Genomic DNA, 20,773 nt, shown 5'->3' with positions numbered 1-20,773 from the left:
CATTTGTTCTAAAATATGAAATTGGAGAACTATAGTTTACATTAGGCAGTAGGCACCTACATCATATTCATCTGTAAGATATTGCCAGTATAAAATTGATTACCTGATTTAATTAAATATCATAATTTTATAACAAATTGTACCTACATAATTTATTTTATTGCACATTATAATAAATATTTTTAAAATTCATCATTCAACATTCATCAACTAAAATCAGGATACAAATAAATAAATAAAATAAAACACATGGCCAACCCACTTATTATCAAAGTGTTATATATTATAACATATTGACGTATATTATGTTATAAAATTATAATAATAAGCTAACTGCATACTTCTAGGTATACATATTAAACAAATTAAGATAATATGCACTAGTTTATAATTTAGAAATAAATCTATTATTTCAGTAAACTGATAAGTTCTCACATTATAATTTATGATCCATTGCCTGCTGATAGAAAAATCTAAGTTTATTGTTAGAAGTCTAAAACAATTTTACATCTTGATATAGGAGAACAAGACATTAAAATCAATTATAAAAATATCATATACGGTTATACACGGATTATTTTCTTTTTTTCTTTTTGATTAACTAAAATAAATTCCTATACAAAAATTTGTTTTTTTTTCAGTCTGAAGGTCGTTTGAATGATAAAAATAATGTCCGGCTATTCACACCACGAACGCAGAACAGCAATCAACAAAAGATATGCGAATCGTTCGTACTTTATCCAAACCACAAGTCCATTCCAATGCAGGATATGGTTTACACCAGCAGGGCCAAGCCATGCGCTGAAGTAGAAAGCATTGTATAGATTAACATATTTCATTTTAGGTAATTATCAATGATTTATTTATATTATATTTTATTTTTATATACCTACAAATTACAATACACAAAAAGGTATATTCAATAAAACTTCAATTGGTTTTTCTTGTTCATATTTAAAGAAAGTATAATATAAAATGATACCTACATGGGCTATATGGTTTATAAACGTAGGTAGGTACTGTTATATTTCCTTCAACAATAATAAATAATACAAAATCAGCGATATTTATAACATAGGTAACGTATAATATATGCTGGAACTATTGAAACGGATATAAATCTCATTTTAGATTCTGAACGAAGCAATGAATGTAGGTATTGGTTTTACAACGATGTGTGTTTTTACTGCCTGAAAACACTTTTTAAAGTAAAAAAATAAATACTTTGATCTTCAACTTTGAGGGTTGTTTCTGGTACCAAGATGGAAATAGTCACTACTTTGGGGGGAGGGGATCAACCGTTCAAAATGTACTTGTATTTTTTTTAATCATCGGGAAAAACTATAAAACAATTCCAGAAAAACGGAAATATTTACGCTGTACCAATGTTTGGAAAAATTTGTTTTTTGTCGTTGTATTTTAAAACTTAATAACTTTAGAGAACATATTTTCACCTAAAATATATATATATATATATATATTATATTTCTTTGAGAGCGTTTGAACTTCAAATTATGACGAAATTAGATATTTACACGTATAATAATGATTTTTCCTGAAACGATATTTGGTATTTTATTGCAATATTCAAAAAATATTAATCGTTGAAACTTCAAACATTCCACTGCCATTTATATTATCATTATTGTTTCAGAAGTGTCTGTATGGATTGATAGTAATTTTTAAATGTATTGTTTACTATTTCATGATAAGTATTGATGATTATTAGTCAATGCGAAGAGTGTAATGTTAAGCTCAAAGAGTTCAAAATTAGGATCCATACGGGAATTGTTCGATTGGGTGATTTTTGAGATGAGTTATATAGGTCTTATTTTGTTGATGTTGAGAGATATCTCATCAAGGGTGTCGTGATGCTTTATGTATAGTATTAGATGCTCGTAATGGTTACAGGGGAAGGTTGCGATGGGATTAAGAAACGATATCATGATGGGTGTTTAGAGAGTTGGCATATTTTTGGCTGTATATTTTGTGTTGAGGTATTTTTGTCTTACGTCCAGCTAGTTTCGAACAACGCACTATCAACTTATCTTGATCTGAAAGAACCCGTGGTCATTCTTATACCAGCGTTTTGTACGGTTTGTACGTAGTTTGTTAGGTATTTTTAGGATGTTATGGTTGGGAAAGCTATAAATGGTAAATCCATTCAATTTTTTATCGTATTAAAGAGTTATGGAGAATTATTATTTCTTATAAATACGAACAAAATCCAAAAATGTACACATCGTGAAATGTACGAATGCATTTTACAAATCGAATTTTAACCACGTCCATAAAGTTTTTTTTTTCATATTATAAAAATGTTGTAAACATGTAAGAAAAAGTAGCTAAAGGTACACATTTTATATCATAAAATTACACATCTTATTTGGTAGTCATTATATTATTAACTATTATTATAAAAAATAATATTTGCTAAACTAAAATAATAAGTCACTTGTTATGCCAATTATGTTGGCGAGTTACATATCATCATGGTACATTTTTTTTACTGATGCATTTATAATTATTACTAATGTCTGAACAGAAATTTTGCGAAATTCGTAAAATGTTGAGCCTAATAATCATTGTACCTAGGTACCTGATTATAATTTATTTTTATGCTAGTTTCGATGAAGAATTACGACCATGTATAATTTATTCGTACATAATATATTCATAATAGCGTGTTGTGTTTTCATTATATTAATGGCAAAGCTATGATGTGTATTTTTTTCCGAGTAAAAATTATTTTAATTATTTCCCTGGTTTAACGTATTATTATCTTTTTTGTTTTGTCTATAAATATTATAATGCAACCAAAACAATGTACCGTTAGTAATTATGTTGTCTAAAATATAGAATTCTATAGGTAGGTTAGGTATAGTAATGTTATGCTCGTGTCATATTTCTCACAACACGAAAAAAATAATAATTATACACGATGTGCAGTGTATAAGCATCAGATCCCTCAAGCACGGAAAGTTTGTGGCTTGGGGTAAATTCATGTTAATCATTTGATCAATCCCCTTCCGAAGTAAAACTCTGGAGTCTGTATACACATTCTACCGTTTTGGTTAACTCCTTGATACACTATGTATTAAATCAATATATTCAAACAATTTTTGATTTGTGGGCAAGTTATAGGCTATGTCGAAGAAGGGAAAGGGACGAGTTCCTGGAGGCTGTATACATTATTGTAGAGAATAGTTTAGCTTAGAATTTACATACCATATCTTGAAAGTTTATTTAATGCATAAAGCGTTATATTTGTTCTAAAATATTAATATTGATATAATAATAAATTACTAAATACATTTCTATATTTTTATCATGAACGCTTGGATGCCAAAACATTCCGACAAGTACATAAATATTAGTATATTATATTTCACCCTTACCGTGTAATTTGTGGTATACATGTTTTGTCTTTTAAAACAACTTACTGAATTAACTTATTTATTTTAAAATTAGTAGGTATTAATTCATTTTTATGTCATGAAAATTAATGTAAAACTAAAAATAATAATAATTTAAATAAAAAATAATAATAGTCTAACTTAACGATTACCTATACTTAAGATAAAGTTAAAAAATAAGTTCTAGCGAGATACTTGACCGACTTTTTAAAAAGACAAAACTATGCTGGGTTTATCTTAAATATTATGTTTGGCTTTGATTGATTTGAGTCTATTGAATAATTTATTGTAACTACCAACTTATATTAGTTTTAATCAAAGAAACCAATTGTTTACATTTTTACTAGGCACACACTATTACAATGTCTGACTGTGGTTTAAGTATGAATAACCAATAATATTTTACTTTACGCACATGTATGCATACAAATTAATACAATATAACTTAAAAATATCATGTTTTATAATATACGTTTTATATTATATACGTGTTTGAATGTTTAAATATGATAAGTTGGTTATTAAAATTAATAAACTATAGGTAACTAATTATATCTTACTCAAAATGCAAATTTATTGCAAAATAATTTGGAAACATTTTAACTTACTACTTATAACGGTTTATGCTTTTAATACATATTGATGTCTACAGCGATCAATATAGTTCCAATGTATTTTAATTTTACATTAAATAATGAACTAGGTATTTAATTTTTATAAAATCAAAAATGATTAAATATTAGTTATAATACGAAAATACTCTACATTTAAAAGCTTGACGTAAAACTATGAAGATCTTACAAAATTATTTTATTTTATACTTACAAGTAAATTAAACATAATTGATATCTTCTCAAAACGACTATACCGATTAAAACCTCTAAACTAGTATCATAATAGTACTTAAAAAAAAATATTATATTTGTGATGAAATAAAATTGCTTAATTAAAGTCAAGATTCCAATAAATTATATATTTAAAAATAATAAGAAATGTAAAAATGTACTCAAAAAAGTGTAGTTACCAATATAACTAAAATTTAATTTATAACCAATGACTGATATAAACTATTTTATTATTCAGTAATTATTATAAGTACCTATATTATAAGATATTTTTATAAATTTAAGGTTTCAAGTGACGGTACTGTAATTGTAATAGTAGATGCCGACGATCGTCACACACTGTTGAACACTTAATTTTTTTTTAGCATCAAAATTCTCTAAATTATTGTAAATTGTATTGATGTATACAAAATAAAAAAAAAAAAGGATAAATTTAAAAGTTTCTATACTTCAATCAAAATATTATTTAATATTAATTTCGTTTAATGTGTAGCGTAGTTCCTAGAACCACTCACAAAAAATAATAAATATGACATTTAAGGTGGACTATATACCATAATATTATGTTTTTTTTCGTCACACCTACTTTATATTTTTTATGTGTGATAAAAACTACCTTGAGAATTATGTATATTAATGTACACTATCTACTGTGATGTATGTACTAAAAACATTAAACAACATAGAGAAAATGAAAGTAATCCTATTAAATAAATAGCAGGCAAACAAATTTGTAAATGCTTACAATCATCTTAAGTGTTCTACACACAATTTTTTTAGTATACCTATCCACATAAGTTAAAAACGCTTAGTATATTATTTTATTCCAAGGTTGTGTCATTTGTTTTCCACTGCTGTATTACTAAATCAAATATTTCAATTTTTCATATGAACCACTTTTTAGCAAACAATAAGTCTGAGCATATTGTGACTATATAAGTACAATATAAAAGTAAAATAATATATTTAATTTAATTTAAAATGTTTTCTGCTTACATTGAACAAACGATGTTCAGAGAATGGTTTGCATTTTATATAATAGATATGACAAAATTATATTGTGCTCAATAGGCTTAAAGTATATTTGAAATGTGTTCAAACAATCTGTAAGCTTTAACTGTTTATATAAAACTCATAACACAAACTATCAATTAAAGCTTTCATTTTGCTAACTATCGCAATTCTGTCGTGTTTTGACATGAATATATCTTATGCCTGGAGGTCAAAAAAAATGTCTGTAACGAAAAAAATACATTTTTTTGGTACACTTCCCGTGGTGCTAGAAACTTGAAATTTGAACCATAGCTTCCTTATAACTGTCTCATGCAAAGTGTCAATTTATGAGTTTAAACTCACCCCTCTCCATCTCTTTCAATAAGTGTAATCTGATGTTTCTCTGACATAAATTAAAAATATATTGGCTAAAATGCATACAATTGTTTGTTTGTAGATAAGACGTTTTGATTCGCTATGTCTGAATCATAGATATAAACCGTTTATGTATTATAATAGAGTGTGTTAAATTGCATTCAAATATAAAATGGTTGGAAAAAAGAAAGCAATGACAATATTTACAGAACGTTCTCAACAATCTCGAAAGCTCGAAGGACCTCTTCATCTTCAACTTGTTTCTCTTCCTCGTTTTGACGTATATATACCCAAAAATTCCCTTTTGTGTTTCTGAAATTGCCACTTTTGCTTGCAGCGTTCAACATTTTCATCAAACAATCAAAAAGAACAATATAACAAATTCCTGTTCTAAAGGGATGTATGCAGAAAACTGAGCAGAAGTGATAGTTTCCCTAGAAACGTAGGTATTTCGCTAGGTGAAAACTATAACGGAGTGTCATTTTTCTAAATACACATTTTGAACATTCACTAATACAACATTTTATTTCAAACTTTTCCTATGTACCATAAACTTGTTGATATGAAATACATATTAAAGATAGCTTTATTTTTAAAAACTTGTATGATTAAATTCTTGTACGATATAATGTAACACTAAATGCATAAAATCGGAATTAGGAGGGCAATAACAATGATTATTACGTAAATGAGTCAATGATATTATATGGGTACGAATAAAAAAATGTAGGTAACGTTAAATTGTGGTAAATTCCCAGTCTTACATAAAATACGTTGAGGTACAACTTACTACAGTCAAATAATTATTAAGTACCAACCTACTATCAAAATTTCTTTTCCAAAAATTAAGATTAAATCTTAAGCTTTGAGTTGTTTGACATTATTTTCATTTTAACGTACAACTGTTTTCTTTTCCCTAGACCTTACGGATTTAAAAATCCATCTCACTTTCACATTTACTTAATTTTTATTGTTTACTAAGACATTTATTTTAATTAAAAATATGTAGTTGTTTTCTCTCTACTTATAAATCACTATTATTCCTTGTGAACGGACATAGCAAACGTCATGGAAGTCAATGAATATTATTGAAAGTCATAATTCTTAACACCATAGGTACCGAATGTAACTATTAATTACCGAACTATCCATACAAAAGTATAGATTTTATTACGTACCAAACTACCAAATAATAAATAATAAGTTTAAAGTTACTCTACCATGTTCCACTGTAGGTATGTAGGTTTTTTTAATTACTAGGTAGTTTATTTATTTTGTTGAATAACGCCTAATTTCTAAAATTATATGAACATTGAATAATTATACCTACATTTTTTTTAGACAAAAGAAAATTATTTACGAATTGTTCTCCCAATTTATAGCTTTGGAACCTATAAGCGTTTGAAAATTATAATTAGGTATGCATTGAATAAAAATGTTTCATTATACCAAAATTAATATTGTATAATGATTGTTATTAATTAATTATTAGTGTACAATATATGTAACTTATAAAACCTAAAATAAAAAATACATGTATTAAAAAAACAAAATTACTCTACATCTAGATTATAATATTATATTAGACGTAATATTATATAAGATAGAAAAAAAAATTATCATTTTCAAAATATAATAACCACTTATTAGTTTGATTAGTTTTACATTCAATTAGTAAGTACCAATTTTAATTTAACTTAAATACTTTCAACAGTAGGGAGTACAAAAATATCAAGCACAACTCAGAAATAATTTAATAACGATTTTTTATAGTATATACATTATACCTATATATATATATTATAAGTAAACCTGTAGTTATACAAAACTATTATGTTTTTTATAAATACTTAAAAAAACACTGGTGGACAGGCCAGTGTAATATGAAATTATAGGGGAGCCGTTACTATACATAAATATAACTTTAAACAATATGAAATACGCACAAACGTCAAACTAATACATATACATACGGAAATTACGAATCACGATAACCGCTATATTATGCGTAAGTACTTATACGTCGGTAATACTTTTGTTTCCATGTAGTTCACGATTCACACGAACGCAATAGGTACCTACGTTTTCGAATTATCATCAAAATAATAATGATATAATTCATTTTCAATTTAATAGTATAATATAGTCTATGGGTACCTTATAATATCTTTATGTGCAGTATATTATATTATTTGATTCGGCGCTACCTATATGTATTTTAATATTTGTTGTCAAATCATTAGAAAAGACGGGAAAAGGCAGACGAAGTTGATAGGTATAGGTAATACTAATAAATTAATACAATGACAAATAATTTTATTAGGCCGTTAACAATCACAAACATTTTTATTTTAAATAATAGGTATAAACTGGGTACATAATAACATATAGTAGGTATAGGTATACAGACATTTTGTGTTGAGCACTCGTGTTGGCTCACTCGCAATACCACAAGCACGATTATTGTACAAGCAATTCTTTAAAATTTTAAAGTATAAATTAATTAAAACCTATTTTAAAACAATATCATGTGGAGCTCGGTTAACTAAATAATGTATCCGTTAATTAAAAACAGATCATTTTACTACAGTGAAATATCAATAAATCTAATGGGTTGGGGAACAAAAAAAATTAAAGTTATCGTAAATTACAGTTTAAAAAAATGTATATACCTACATACATATTGAAATGCAGAGGCTAAAACATTCCTTCTAATTATTGAAAATTTGACTTATATTATAGACGTTTGAGTTATCGAGGTTCTACACCATTTTTCCTCATACCGACGTTTATTAAACTACTGTGAAAGGAAAAAAAATTACCTTTCAAAAGTACAAACTGTGTTCAATCTACAATTAATAAATGATAAAAATGTATCCATGTAATATTGTAGGTGCAAAAATCGGCAGATCACATTCATTATATTAAAAAAATCAATTGATTTCTCAATAAATCAAGAACGACTGGACGCACTGTTATATCTATTTATGTTTATTGAACGAGAACAGTCGTAGGTACTTACAATATCATCACATTAAACGTTTTTGTTCCTTGTATCATGATTACTACCTATTATTCAATAGAAAATAATTTAATAATACATAAAAGATAAAACATATATTATGTACTATTACAATTATATCAGGGGTGGCCAAACAGTCGATCGCGATCTTGGACGATTTCTAAGTCGATCCCCCTTGTTAGAATTGTTTTATTATTGTTATGATACCTACATTTGTAATTTAGTATACCTATACAGTTATTAAATCCAGATTTCGGATTAACCTCTTAGAGTTAAATGGCATTTTCTCACATGAAAGTCATAAAATCTGAATAGGTACCGTGATATACTTTCTGATGATCATTTAGAGCAGCGTCTTCGTTTAGCAGTTGGTAACTATTACCGAGATTATAATTAACAGCCCATGATAATATACAACAACACTATTCTACATCAATGAAAAATCAAAATGTCAATCAAAATGTTAATACATATTTAAATTATTTAGAAATTTAATGTGAAACAATCATTTTAGATAACTATTTACATTTTTATATTATTAATTATATAAGTATGTCTATTATAATTATAAAATATTTTTTTACATTAGTCGATCCTAAAAGGAAAAATATACCCTCATTAGATCTTAATCAAAAAAAGTTTGGCCACCCCAGAGTTATATGCTCTAATTCAGTGAACTTAAATAATTTGTAATACATTAGTTTTAGTTGAACAGACAAAAGTACAATACCTATGCGATATTTTAAGTATAGGAATTATATTTCAAAAAAGACAACCACGAATTCACGATAAAATGAAATATTTTAACATACTCACATAATTGGCTCAGACAGTCAGACGCTAAATACTTTACTGTGAAGTGCATACCTACTATAATATAGACTCTAGCGTCTGAGCTTTTACAGTTTACTATAAAGTCTTTAAAATGTAATGTAGACGTCAGACATAATCATTAAATTACATCAATCAGTTTATTTGTTTGGTTGACATTATTTCCGGGAAAAGACGGATCGGTAAAGACGTATCGACTTCAAAAATGATCAAATGAACATGAAAATAGAATCGAATTTATAAGTTATAATTAAAATGTATTAATATATATTTAGGTTAATAACAATAATAAGAAATCGTTCCATTATAATTATTTGAGGGATCTAAGGCTCCTCCCCACAATCACCCCCTGTGTATTGCCTTTGGAGTTTGGACAGTAAGTAAGTTAACATACATCACGTTAAAATCAATTTTTTAAAAAAATGTCACTATAATGTCCTATATACTGTGCTTTTTCAATGAACATTAAAAATATTTTTCTATAGGTATACCAGTTATTATTACCTATATTAATATGAAAATATCAAATTGCTGTATGTTATGGTTATCAAACGATTGAAAACGTTATACTTTTTTGGCCAGACGATTGAGAACACTTAACATTCACAATAAACTTACTTACCACTTTCCCTAAAAACTAATACGATTGAAAACGAATTTACGTGCGACGTCGCCATAACATTGAATTAGCTATTGAACGATTCAACACATTGATTTTTTTTTTTAACTGAAAATTTAAGTAAAACGAAAAATAATAATTGTGTAAATGTATTAATAAATAAATAAATAAAGAACATGTATGATAAAAATATTCAAAATCATAGTCACAAATTATAATAATAATAATCTTATAAAAAATATGGCTTTATAAATAATAAGTTGTAAGAAGTTACCTATATGTAAATTCATAGATAGCGTTGACAAACATATTCTAAATATTTTAATACATTTAGGTATATACTGAACTTGTATCGCATATTATATTTATTTTTAATGTTTGGCAATTCTTTTGTTTTAGCTTGTTCTACTGTAGTTAGTTAACTCTAAAAGTGCATATTCGACTTCTTGATATGACTTGAAAATTGTAGAACAAAAAACAATTAATTCTCTAGTTCATAAAAAATGTTTTACAAATTTCGATTATTTATCTGGACAGTACCAAATATCGTGTCAACCGTTCGATAAAAATTATTGAATATGACAACGTTGGAAAAAATATATATAATATTATATATAAATAACTAAATTAAGCGTTGTCAATCGTATTTTAACTGCTGTTATCGTCGAACATTAACGTGCTTAAATTAATATTAATAAATATAATTTACGAACTACTAAATATTCATAATTCATTTTAACAATAAACTTATTCTACATTTTTCACGCGTAGAATTGTTGTACAGTTTTTGTAAAAGGTTTTACCAATTTGGTACTTCAAAAAGATAGTTTTTGAATTATTATCTAGTAAGTCTAAGGTTCCCAAAATGTGAGTCAAAATTATATTTTTGGTGGGTCACGTTGAATTTAAAATATAAAATATTTAATATAAGATTACTATAAAATGTTTAGGTATATAAAATAGAAGATTTTATATGTGTAGTATATGATACATTATTTTGCGTCCTGTTATATTGTACAATGTACCTATGCATTAATGTTTGAATTTAGTTTTATTATTGATCATGATCTGCGACGATTAAATTTGTACAAAACTTACAAGTGTACCTACCAGTGACATGTCACCACGACGCTGCTAGACTAAAAGTTATCGAAAAATTGGGCGTCGCCCATTACCACACAAATGGGCAAAATACGTATATGACAAAACCGCACACAGATTTTAAAATACTGGATATCCCATCACCGCACACAAATTTAATCATACCTACCTATATTTTTCATATGGAAAAAAATTACATAAATCGGAATTTGGACACTCCGAGAAATTCTTTGAAACTATTGCACACTGTTTTATGCTTAATAAATAATCTTTCAGTGGTACATATAACAACGAAACTCTTTAGATAGCAAGCATTAGTGCGAGCCATCTGGTTTTACTGTAGCCCAATAATTTGTGGTACTCAGTTCCAGCTACCTCACAAAGCGTCCAGCCCTTTTGATTTTCGTTAATTGTTGGTCTACCTTCTGAAAATGGGACATTTCAGTGTACCGAAGATTCCCCAGGGGATAAAAGAGGGATAACACAGTATGTGTTTTAACATTTAAATGTAAAGATTTTATTTTTAATTATTTTGATATAACACACATCTTTGATTTTTTAATTTGGATTTTTTTAATTTGGTGTAATTTTTTTTTATGAAATTTGAGTTAAATTCTATGTAATATTTGTGTATTTCAATTTGTAATGGTTTTAATCAGGGCTTGCATTTGAAAAAACATTCCGTTTTATGATATTTACAATTGAAACGTTACAAAACGTTTGAGTTCATCGTTATTCAGAATTAAAACGTTATCCAAGTTTTGCGTTTATCGTTATTCAAAATTAAAACGTTATACAAGTTTTGCGTTTATCGTTATTAAGAATAGGTAGTTTTAAAATTTATTAATAACTAATACGGACAGGAAATGGCCCGGATAAAGAATATAATAATATAATCAATTCGAATGTCCCGTATGCATGAAATAAATATTTCTACGAAACCAATATAACTTTTAAATAAATGGATTTTAAATTATTTCATTTTGCTTTATTTTTTGTTCAATAAAATTCTATAAATTACGTTTTGCGATATTTGTCGTTTAATGATATTCTATTAATTACGTTTTGTGTTATGTTTTGCTTAATAATATTATATTGATATATAGTATATTTTTTTAATCGTTATGTTTTGTTTTGCGGTATTTAATTATTGATTATCATTTATCACTTTCCATTACAATAACATTTACAAATTTCAATCGTTTTTTTATCAAATATAACGTTATTATAATACATTTTTGCAGTATTGTACTATTTTTGTGTGCAGTATTGGGCATTGGTTATGAGTACTTATTGGGTTATGTTTGTGTGGTAATGGAAAGCGCTGGAAAAATAGCGATCGGCAGTGAAACATTTTGGTGGCAAAACTTTGAAAACTTTACAAAATCACATTAAATTAATGGAGACACTAAAATAATTTAATACAAGTTTCATATAATTACATAAAAGTTTAATTTTATACATTTTCAATTCAGTGTGATATAATTTGCAATTGATTTTTTCAAACACTTACAAAAAAAAATATCTTACATTTATATTTTTAATAATTTAAAGTTGCTATAAGAACAACTTACGTGGAGTGTTGTATTACAATTATAAGCTTTTTTACATAGCCTAAAATGTTTTATCAACACTTATACCTTTTTTTTTATTAAGAAAAACGAATATTTACAATCTGTTCCTATATAGAAAATACGCAATAAGTAATAGGTATATAATATATATAATATATATTGTATACAATTTACAAGGCTTGATGGCTTTCACCGTCCAGTAACACTACTTCAACTTGATTGGATTTTTATAGCGTGTTTGTTTTTTGTTTTTTTTTTTTTTTAATTATTTGTTAAGTTCACGTGGCCAATTACGCTTGAAGCGATGGAGAGGATTATCCAGGAGAGTAATAGAAAAAAGATTTGATATACCTAAGGGGATTTGAGTGAACTAAAGTGTTGGAGTGGATTTTTTATAGAAAGTGGAAGCTAGCACAGAAAGAGAATAATATGAATTTTGAGATCGTTTTATCAACACTATAAAAAAAAATCCAAAATTTGAAATGTATAAATAGCTAAAGAGATAAAAAATATTTTTAAAATTATAAAAGGATATACTAATTGTGAACCTACCTAAAGTATTTACTACAGTTACTTATAGGTACCATTTAACTAATTATTAATGTTGATAAATGAACATTAATCACTAAAAATTTCAAATCAGTACCCACTACAGTCCCCGTGTCTTCCAAAACCACTACCATAGAATTATTATCCATAATTAAGGTTCTAAATTTGAAATTGAAAATTTCACTGTTCTCGCAAACATTTTTTTTAAATATTGTTGTATATCAGCGATCCAAAAGATAATGGTTTGAAATAAAGTTGAAGTCGATTTCAACAATTAATGAAATAATAGTGTATTTTCAGTAATTATTTATTATAAAGTGTACAAAAGTCATATAATATGTGTGTATATGTGGCTGAGTGATGTGACGGTGCTCTGGGCTCATTATTTAATACTTAGATCATATAGTTTGTTATAACTATTATAGATTTGTTAAACAACTTATAAATTTTATGTAAATATGTTACATATTTTTTTTGTTTCATACAATAAACCAACTTTTAAAAATATTCACTTAGAAGTTGACGACTATAAACTTTTAGGTATAATAAACATTTTATTTTTATTTTTCATCAAAATGAAATATTTCATGAAAAATTCATGAAATTTTAAAACCATATCCATAATACACAAATTTATATAATTTGCTAATTGAAATTATTCACTAAATACTTACAGTAAGAGGGGGGGGGGGGTCTTATTTGAAAATTAGTAGTTTGTATATCCACTGGATACTCCTTAGGTAGGTAGTACTAAAGATAATCAAGAATTTGATAATGTGGTCATTAATCGTATTTGTATTTAAAAATTCCAAAAATCAGATTTTGAAGAACTTCATTATTAAAGAAAGGGGGGATATAATGATGTGTGGAACACCTAGGTATATCATAATTTTAAACAAGTTACATCATTGTTTATTAAATTTATTCATTCAAAATAAATTATAATAAAATAATATTTGGAAGGGTAGACTTTGAATTTTTTTTTTCTACTTTTATTCTTACATACAGTCACAAAATAGTGAATATTGCTCTAAAAAGACCAAATGTGACCTTGACATTTTAAATATACTCTTAAAACGATAAAATGTTGAAATATGCACATTGTTCCTTAAAAGAATTCGCATTTTTAACCACACTTTCAAGTTTCATGAAACATAGTTTGTGCTTACTTAACATTCAGTACGATCGATCAGTATTTTAATATGCAAATAGGTAGGTAGGAGGTACCTACTTCCAAATCAAAGCCCTGATGATAATTATCATCATCATAATTAATAACAATCATAGTAGATTTCACCATTTCGGAGTAAACAAACAACGGTCAACGACGATAATTATTATTTACAGTGGCTCGTGAATACTAAATACGCGAACCACGTAGATAATGTAGCTACCTGTTGATTGTTGTTGTCGTCATCGTAGTCATCTCGCCACACCTATACAATATCTAGTACATATCACCATTGATATTTGATTATATAAAACTAATTTTATAAATACTTACCAGCAGCTGTTGAGGAGTGTAGTACTGTACCGACGTGTGATCAAGGGGGGTGGGCACTTTGACACTTGACAAATAACTAAGTACTTGCATATAATTATAATTATTGTATTTCTCAATTTTAGATCAGGAAACTCGCCCTGATAAAAATTTGAACACCACCCCACCCCCCCCCCCCCTACAAAATTCCTCAGCACGCCACTGATACTGTGGAGTAGTACCTACTATAGTACCTATATTCTATAATACGATATTGTACAGTATTTACTCAACGCTACTACCTAGGTACTGTAGTATTCATTTACATAATATTATATTATTAATAACAACATTTATTAACAAGTTTTTATTATTATACAGTGGGTGACAAAAACCAAAATCGATTTTGTCAATAACCGATTTTGCAAAAAAATTCCCGTTTTTGACAGACACAAAAAAAACCTCGAAAAAAACACACATCGTTGTAAAATCAATACATTCATCGCTCCGCTCAGAATCTAAAATGCAACTTTTTTAATAATGATGTAGGTTATATAAGCCATACGGTAATAATAACCTTCCAACAAAAAATAGTAATTTTAACATTTTTACCTATATATATCTTTATAGGTATATATAATTCTACTGTACGTGTGTTGTGATTGAACTCCTCATAAACGGTTGGACCGATTTGAATGAAATTTTTTGTATGCGTTTGGGTGACGCCTTACGTTTCACAAATCATCCCCCTAGGTCCAACCAGGGATGTGCTCAAACGGGGATTTAGAGATTTACGGTGGACATTTTTGTTTATAAATGGTTGCCATGGGTTTTAAAACTATTATAATAATTATTATTGGTTGCCATGAAATCAGTGTATTCATTCAATGCATTTTTTTGTACATCTTCGTGGACGAGGAGGAAGTATTGATCCAGCCGCTTAGGAGGTGTTCAGTTACTTGCCAGTTTGCCACTTGGTATTATTTTGATACTTTAGAGTCAAATTATTAAGTTACGTACGAACAGCACGGGGTCGGCGATCTTAGGATTGCCTACCTGATAATATACTGCTGCGAATCGGAATTTTGATTTTGATTTCTTAATAGTTTTTTTCGATTTTATAAGAAAAATCACTGGATCATGATGACAATAATATCACAAATACGCACAGAATATTTTAATCCAAGAACGGTTCACTTATTCCTAAATCTCGGAAATATCGAAATATACATATTAGGTATGGACTATAGGTATTGATTTAATTTTTAAAAAATCATACCGTTTCAAAGTCAAATTGAAGTTTCAAGTCACGGTTGACGGTGTGTCGATGGTTATATAGACTGGTATATTATACAACCATTTATTATAAATTGTATAATATCAAGTACATAAATACTTACTATTTATAATCAATGCTACATAACTGTACAGTCGCTAAGTATGCATCGAACATCGCCACATCGGAACATCCGATTAACCGAACGAGGAGGTCCGATTCGGCATAATGTCGTCGGCGTCCTTTGTTGTTGTTTATCTTTATCGTCGGCTGTTATCACCGCCGCACTGCTGATAATAAATTGTTATTATCAGCGATTGCCATATTTTGCCGACGACACGCGGCTGTCGCCCGATAAGATAACCGGATCAATCGTGGATCGTTCATTCGCTTTTCGTGGCGTTCGTTATTATAAATTGTCGCCTCGTGCAGAAAATTTTCAATCCTTGTGTCGTGTAGCCGTACTCTCGTTGCTATGATACCTGTTGTAAATAATTAACAGTTGTCGTGCCGAGACCGTAACGTACAATAAACGTAAAACGCCGTTGAAGTGCGCATCAATAAGGCTGGCTGTAGGCACTGTTTTGTATTATTTTATTGTTTTAATCGAATAACGGTTTTATATCAATTTTGCAGCTCACTTGTCAGTGCCTAAACGGACATTGTCATCATGGTAGTGGCCAGTGCAAATGGTAGCGCATACACACCGACTGTTGTGGCGCAGGTCCGTTACATGTTACAATGGTTCGGTGAGTGGAGTGAAATGGAACGCGGCGACTTCCTGCCGGTGTTGGTACATGGGTTTGGGTGTAACGGCAGCGCTGCCAATGGTCTACCGTCGATTATGGAAACCCTGTGCAAAGAAGAAGGCCGTCCACTAAGTCTGTTCAAATGCCGCATCAAGCTGTTCACCGAATGGGTCCAGACATGGTCCGATGAAGACAAAGACAGCTTCCTGAGCGGTATACGTTCTATGGACACAGATTTTGCAGACAGATACGAACAAAAAGCCGTTGATAATGTGGTCAGCAGCCCCGAGCACTGCAATGGTATTAATGGGGATAACAATCCCGATGAATTACCAGAAGAAACAATTTAAATAAACAACGTTCATCATGTATTACAAACTCTGTGATTCCAAATAATACTTCATTGATGGTTGAAAAGTTTTACTCAGCTATTGATTTTGGTAATGGATTCTTACATAATGGTTAGGTATTTTAAATTTAATCAGTTTTAAAATAGATTTCTACAACATATCTATTTAATATATATTATAATACTTAGTACATTCCAACCTATTTATACTTAGGTATCTATTACTTCAATATTTTACTGTATGCCTATTGATTTATCAAAAATTGTTACTACTTATTTTGTATTTGTGTACATAATTACACATCCTTCCTAGAACAATTTTTAATTAGTTATATCAAATTTCAAGAACTGCCTAATAATAATGACTGTTATCATTTAATCTACATAATTTCTATGCGTTTCTACGTCTACGCATTTCTTATTTAATTTTAGTTTTAATATTTTAAAATACATTTTTTTTTTTTATCGTATTGCAATATTATACAATATACATTCCCTGTTTATAGTGTATACAAAATGGCTAGTAGTGAATTGTTATTTTTTCTCCCCATTACAATTATAGATTACTTAATATTTATTTTATACTCAATGTATATAATAATAATAATAATAATATGTTGCATTTGTTTGCATGATAATAATTTGCCATTAATAAATTGAGTCTAAAATATAAATGTAATATTATTTTACTTGATTAATTTTAAGAATAGCTATGTTGTCAAGCAGTATTATTAGAAACATAACAGTATTATTTAATATAAAAATATTTACATAATATGATATTTAATTATAATTTTATGATACATATTTAGGCTTATTAATTCTATTGTGCAATCATTATATTATATTTAATTTAATTAAGATTAAGATTAAGTTTTATTTTCATTCTTTTCAGTTTGTGAACCGAATTAGATTACCTAAGACTAATGTGAATTATAATATAGGTAATATCACATCAAAATATCATGTTTTAATTTTAAACAATGAATTGCAACTTAAATTGTTTGTTTTTTTTACAAAAAAAAATCAAAAAGCAGGCAAGTTTTCAAATTTGCAATTCATAATAATATGCCTAACACAACTTGTAAAAATAAAATTTAATATTTATAAAAAAATTAAACATTTGAGCAATATAATATAAGAAATAATTAACTGTACTATATTCTATACTACAATGATAATATATTAGGTAATAATTAATATTGTATAATTTTTAAAAGTCTAATAAAGTAATACATTTTTAAGAATTTAATACTGATTATTATTATTGAATTAATATATATATGATAAAATCTAAGAACTACCCGTAAATCAAAAAATATTCAATTTTACCAATATCAATATCAGCATATTGTAGAAGGTTATAAGTAGTATTGTGGAATAATGTGACATACTTATAAGTTATTAGTTTATTACGTAACTATTTGAACCCTAGTAACTTTAAGTAACATTGTGGTAACTTTCTTAGTATTTTGTATTCTTACATTTTCAATTTTTTAACCTTGTGAACATTTGTCATTGACTAATTTTAAAAAAAACTACAAAAAATCAAAAAAGGTTTATGCCTATAAATAACCCAAAAATTGTATGCTGTATAGACAATGCTAATATAAATAATCTGGTAAAAATGCTTGTAGGTATCTACGGCTTTTTTATTGTTAGGTAGGTACACCAAAATAACAAAATCAATTTAGTTAAAAATTGGTTTCGAATACAAATTCACGTTTTTTATGTTTTTCTGGAAGCTTTTGTAAAGTATTGAGAATTTCCCTGACTTATTATCGAGTAAACACTAAACAGACAAAAATAACACACTTTTCAGTGGAAAATCAATACATTTCATCGTTCAAAATGTAAAATGTTTAAAGCGTTACATTTTTATAGCTAAGGCTATTGACATTTTAATAGAAGATTCTCCTTAAGTATATAGTTCATACTGGAACCAAAAAACCTAAAAATGATGTACAATTGATTTATTTTTTTAGATTGAAGTTGAAATTTGATATTTAAACGAAAAATAACAATTTAGGTATAGGCAGAACTTGCAAACATTATGATTATAACGTTTAAACGTTATATTTGACAAAAAATTATTGATAATTTGTAAAGGTTATTATAACGGAAAGCGATAATCAAAAATAATTAAATGCTGCAAAACAAAACATAACGATTAACATTTAACAAAATATAATTTATAGAATATCATCAATCGAAAAATAACAAACGAAATATTTTAAAATCTATTTATTTAAAAGGTCTCGTGTTGGTTTCGTGGAAACATTTATTTCTTATAAAACATAATAATATGTATAATATGTAATATTATATTTATTTACTTAAGTAAACAATCTAAGAATTGATTATATTATATTCCGTATCCGTTACCTATCTACCCGCATTAGTTATTATTTTTAAATCCAATAGGTATTAACACTATTTTAAATAACGATAAATGCAAAAATTGTGTAACGTTTTAATTGTAAATAATATAAAAACCAATTTTTTTTCAAATGCAACCCCTGGTTATAGGATACCTATTATTAATAGGTATCCTAATAGGCTATTAATTCAATAATATCGTTGTAATTTTAAACTTTTATTTATATTACTATACTTTATATAGGTACCTACACAATATAATTTTCAACACAATTAGATTAATTTAGTGCTATTGTCTATTTATAGTTTATATCGCATTAGTATGAATCTAAATATATTCTATAAAAATGAATGTTTGTCTGTATGTCATTGAACTCCTCCTAAACGGTTGAACCGATTTTGATGAAATTTTTTATGTGTTTTGAGCGAGTCCCTGAGAATTTAGACTCACAATTGGACCCAGTATGTCCAACCTGCAGAGGTGCTCAAACAGAGATTTACGATGAAAATTTTTATTTATAAATGGTTGTCATTACCGATTAGTTACTCGGGCAGCGGGGCAGATGAGGAAAAAGCATCCATCATGATATCGCCACGTTTACCAATGGATTCGAATAAAGAAATTATATCTTAAAACATATATAACAGTTTAATATATATTTGCAGTAACTATTATATGGGTAAGTACTCAAAAACTACGTAACCGATTTCGTGAAAATTTCAAATCGTTCTAGGAGATATCTGGAAAGTTAAAAGATAGGATTGAAGTTTGAACCACTTCCGATTCATATAAAATGGTACCTATGTCTAATCCACCGCAAATGAAGAGTTCATCATGGTCGAATTAGTTCTCAAAGCTATGCAAATTTGCATGTGAACCGAGTTTGGTAGGTATAAGTACTTACACCAAAACCGAGATACGCTTTTATAATCTAAATTTTGTATTTTTTCTACGGGTGAAATCGAGTTATGCAACTGAAATTGGATGTTGGTTCATCCGAAGTTTATAGCCTCAAAAAATGACTGGGCCGTTTCCAATAAAATTTATATAAATGGATTACATAAAACGAGTGTTTATGGCTTAATTTTTCTACTCCAATATTATAGGCTATCGATAGCTAAAGGGTAGCTCACACGTAATAATATTGCATTTCAGATTACGAAAAAAGAAAAATTGGTTTTGTTTATCTAAATGGTTGCGATTGGTTACATATT

The 20,773-nt window shown here is 27.6% G+C and overlaps 2 protein-coding genes across 2 annotated transcripts in view; both read left to right on the top strand.

Moving 5' to 3' along the window:
- The window catches only part of LOC132936233 (hemicentin-1-like), a 281,074-nt gene extending 264,220 nt beyond the window's left edge, over nucleotides 1-16,854 (top strand). Inside the window, exons 15-16 of the mRNA XM_061002921.1 lie at nucleotides 642-844; nucleotides 16,718-16,854. Of these exons, the coding sequence (XP_060858904.1) occupies nucleotides 642-824 (183 nt within the window). The 3' untranslated portion in view covers nucleotides 825-844; nucleotides 16,718-16,854. The remainder of the gene's footprint in view (nucleotides 1-641; nucleotides 845-16,717) is intronic.
- LOC132936234 (uncharacterized protein C14orf119 homolog) lies at nucleotides 16,414-18,102 on the top strand. Its single transcript, XM_061002922.1, has one exon. It carries the CDS (start codon nucleotides 16,752-16,754, stop codon nucleotides 17,178-17,180), a length of 429 nt encoding a protein of 142 aa, XP_060858905.1. The 5' UTR covers nucleotides 16,414-16,751; the 3' UTR covers nucleotides 17,181-18,102.
- Nucleotides 18,103-20,773: the final 2,671 nt, after the last annotated feature.

The sequence above is a fragment of the Metopolophium dirhodum genome, chromosome 1, assembly GCF_019925205.1.
Source record: "Metopolophium dirhodum isolate CAU chromosome 1, ASM1992520v1, whole genome shotgun sequence".
Classification (NCBI taxonomy): Eukaryota; Metazoa; Arthropoda; class Insecta; order Hemiptera; family Aphididae; genus Metopolophium; species Metopolophium dirhodum.
Note: the sequence above shows the minus strand (reverse complement) of the source record. Positions and strands in the feature narration are given on the sequence as shown.

Bases quoted from the DNA above. Each gene is read 5' to 3' on its own strand.
- LOC132936234 (XM_061002922.1), top strand. From the start codon at position 16,752: ATGGTAGTGGCCAGTGCAAATGGTAGCGCATACACACCGACTGTTGTG.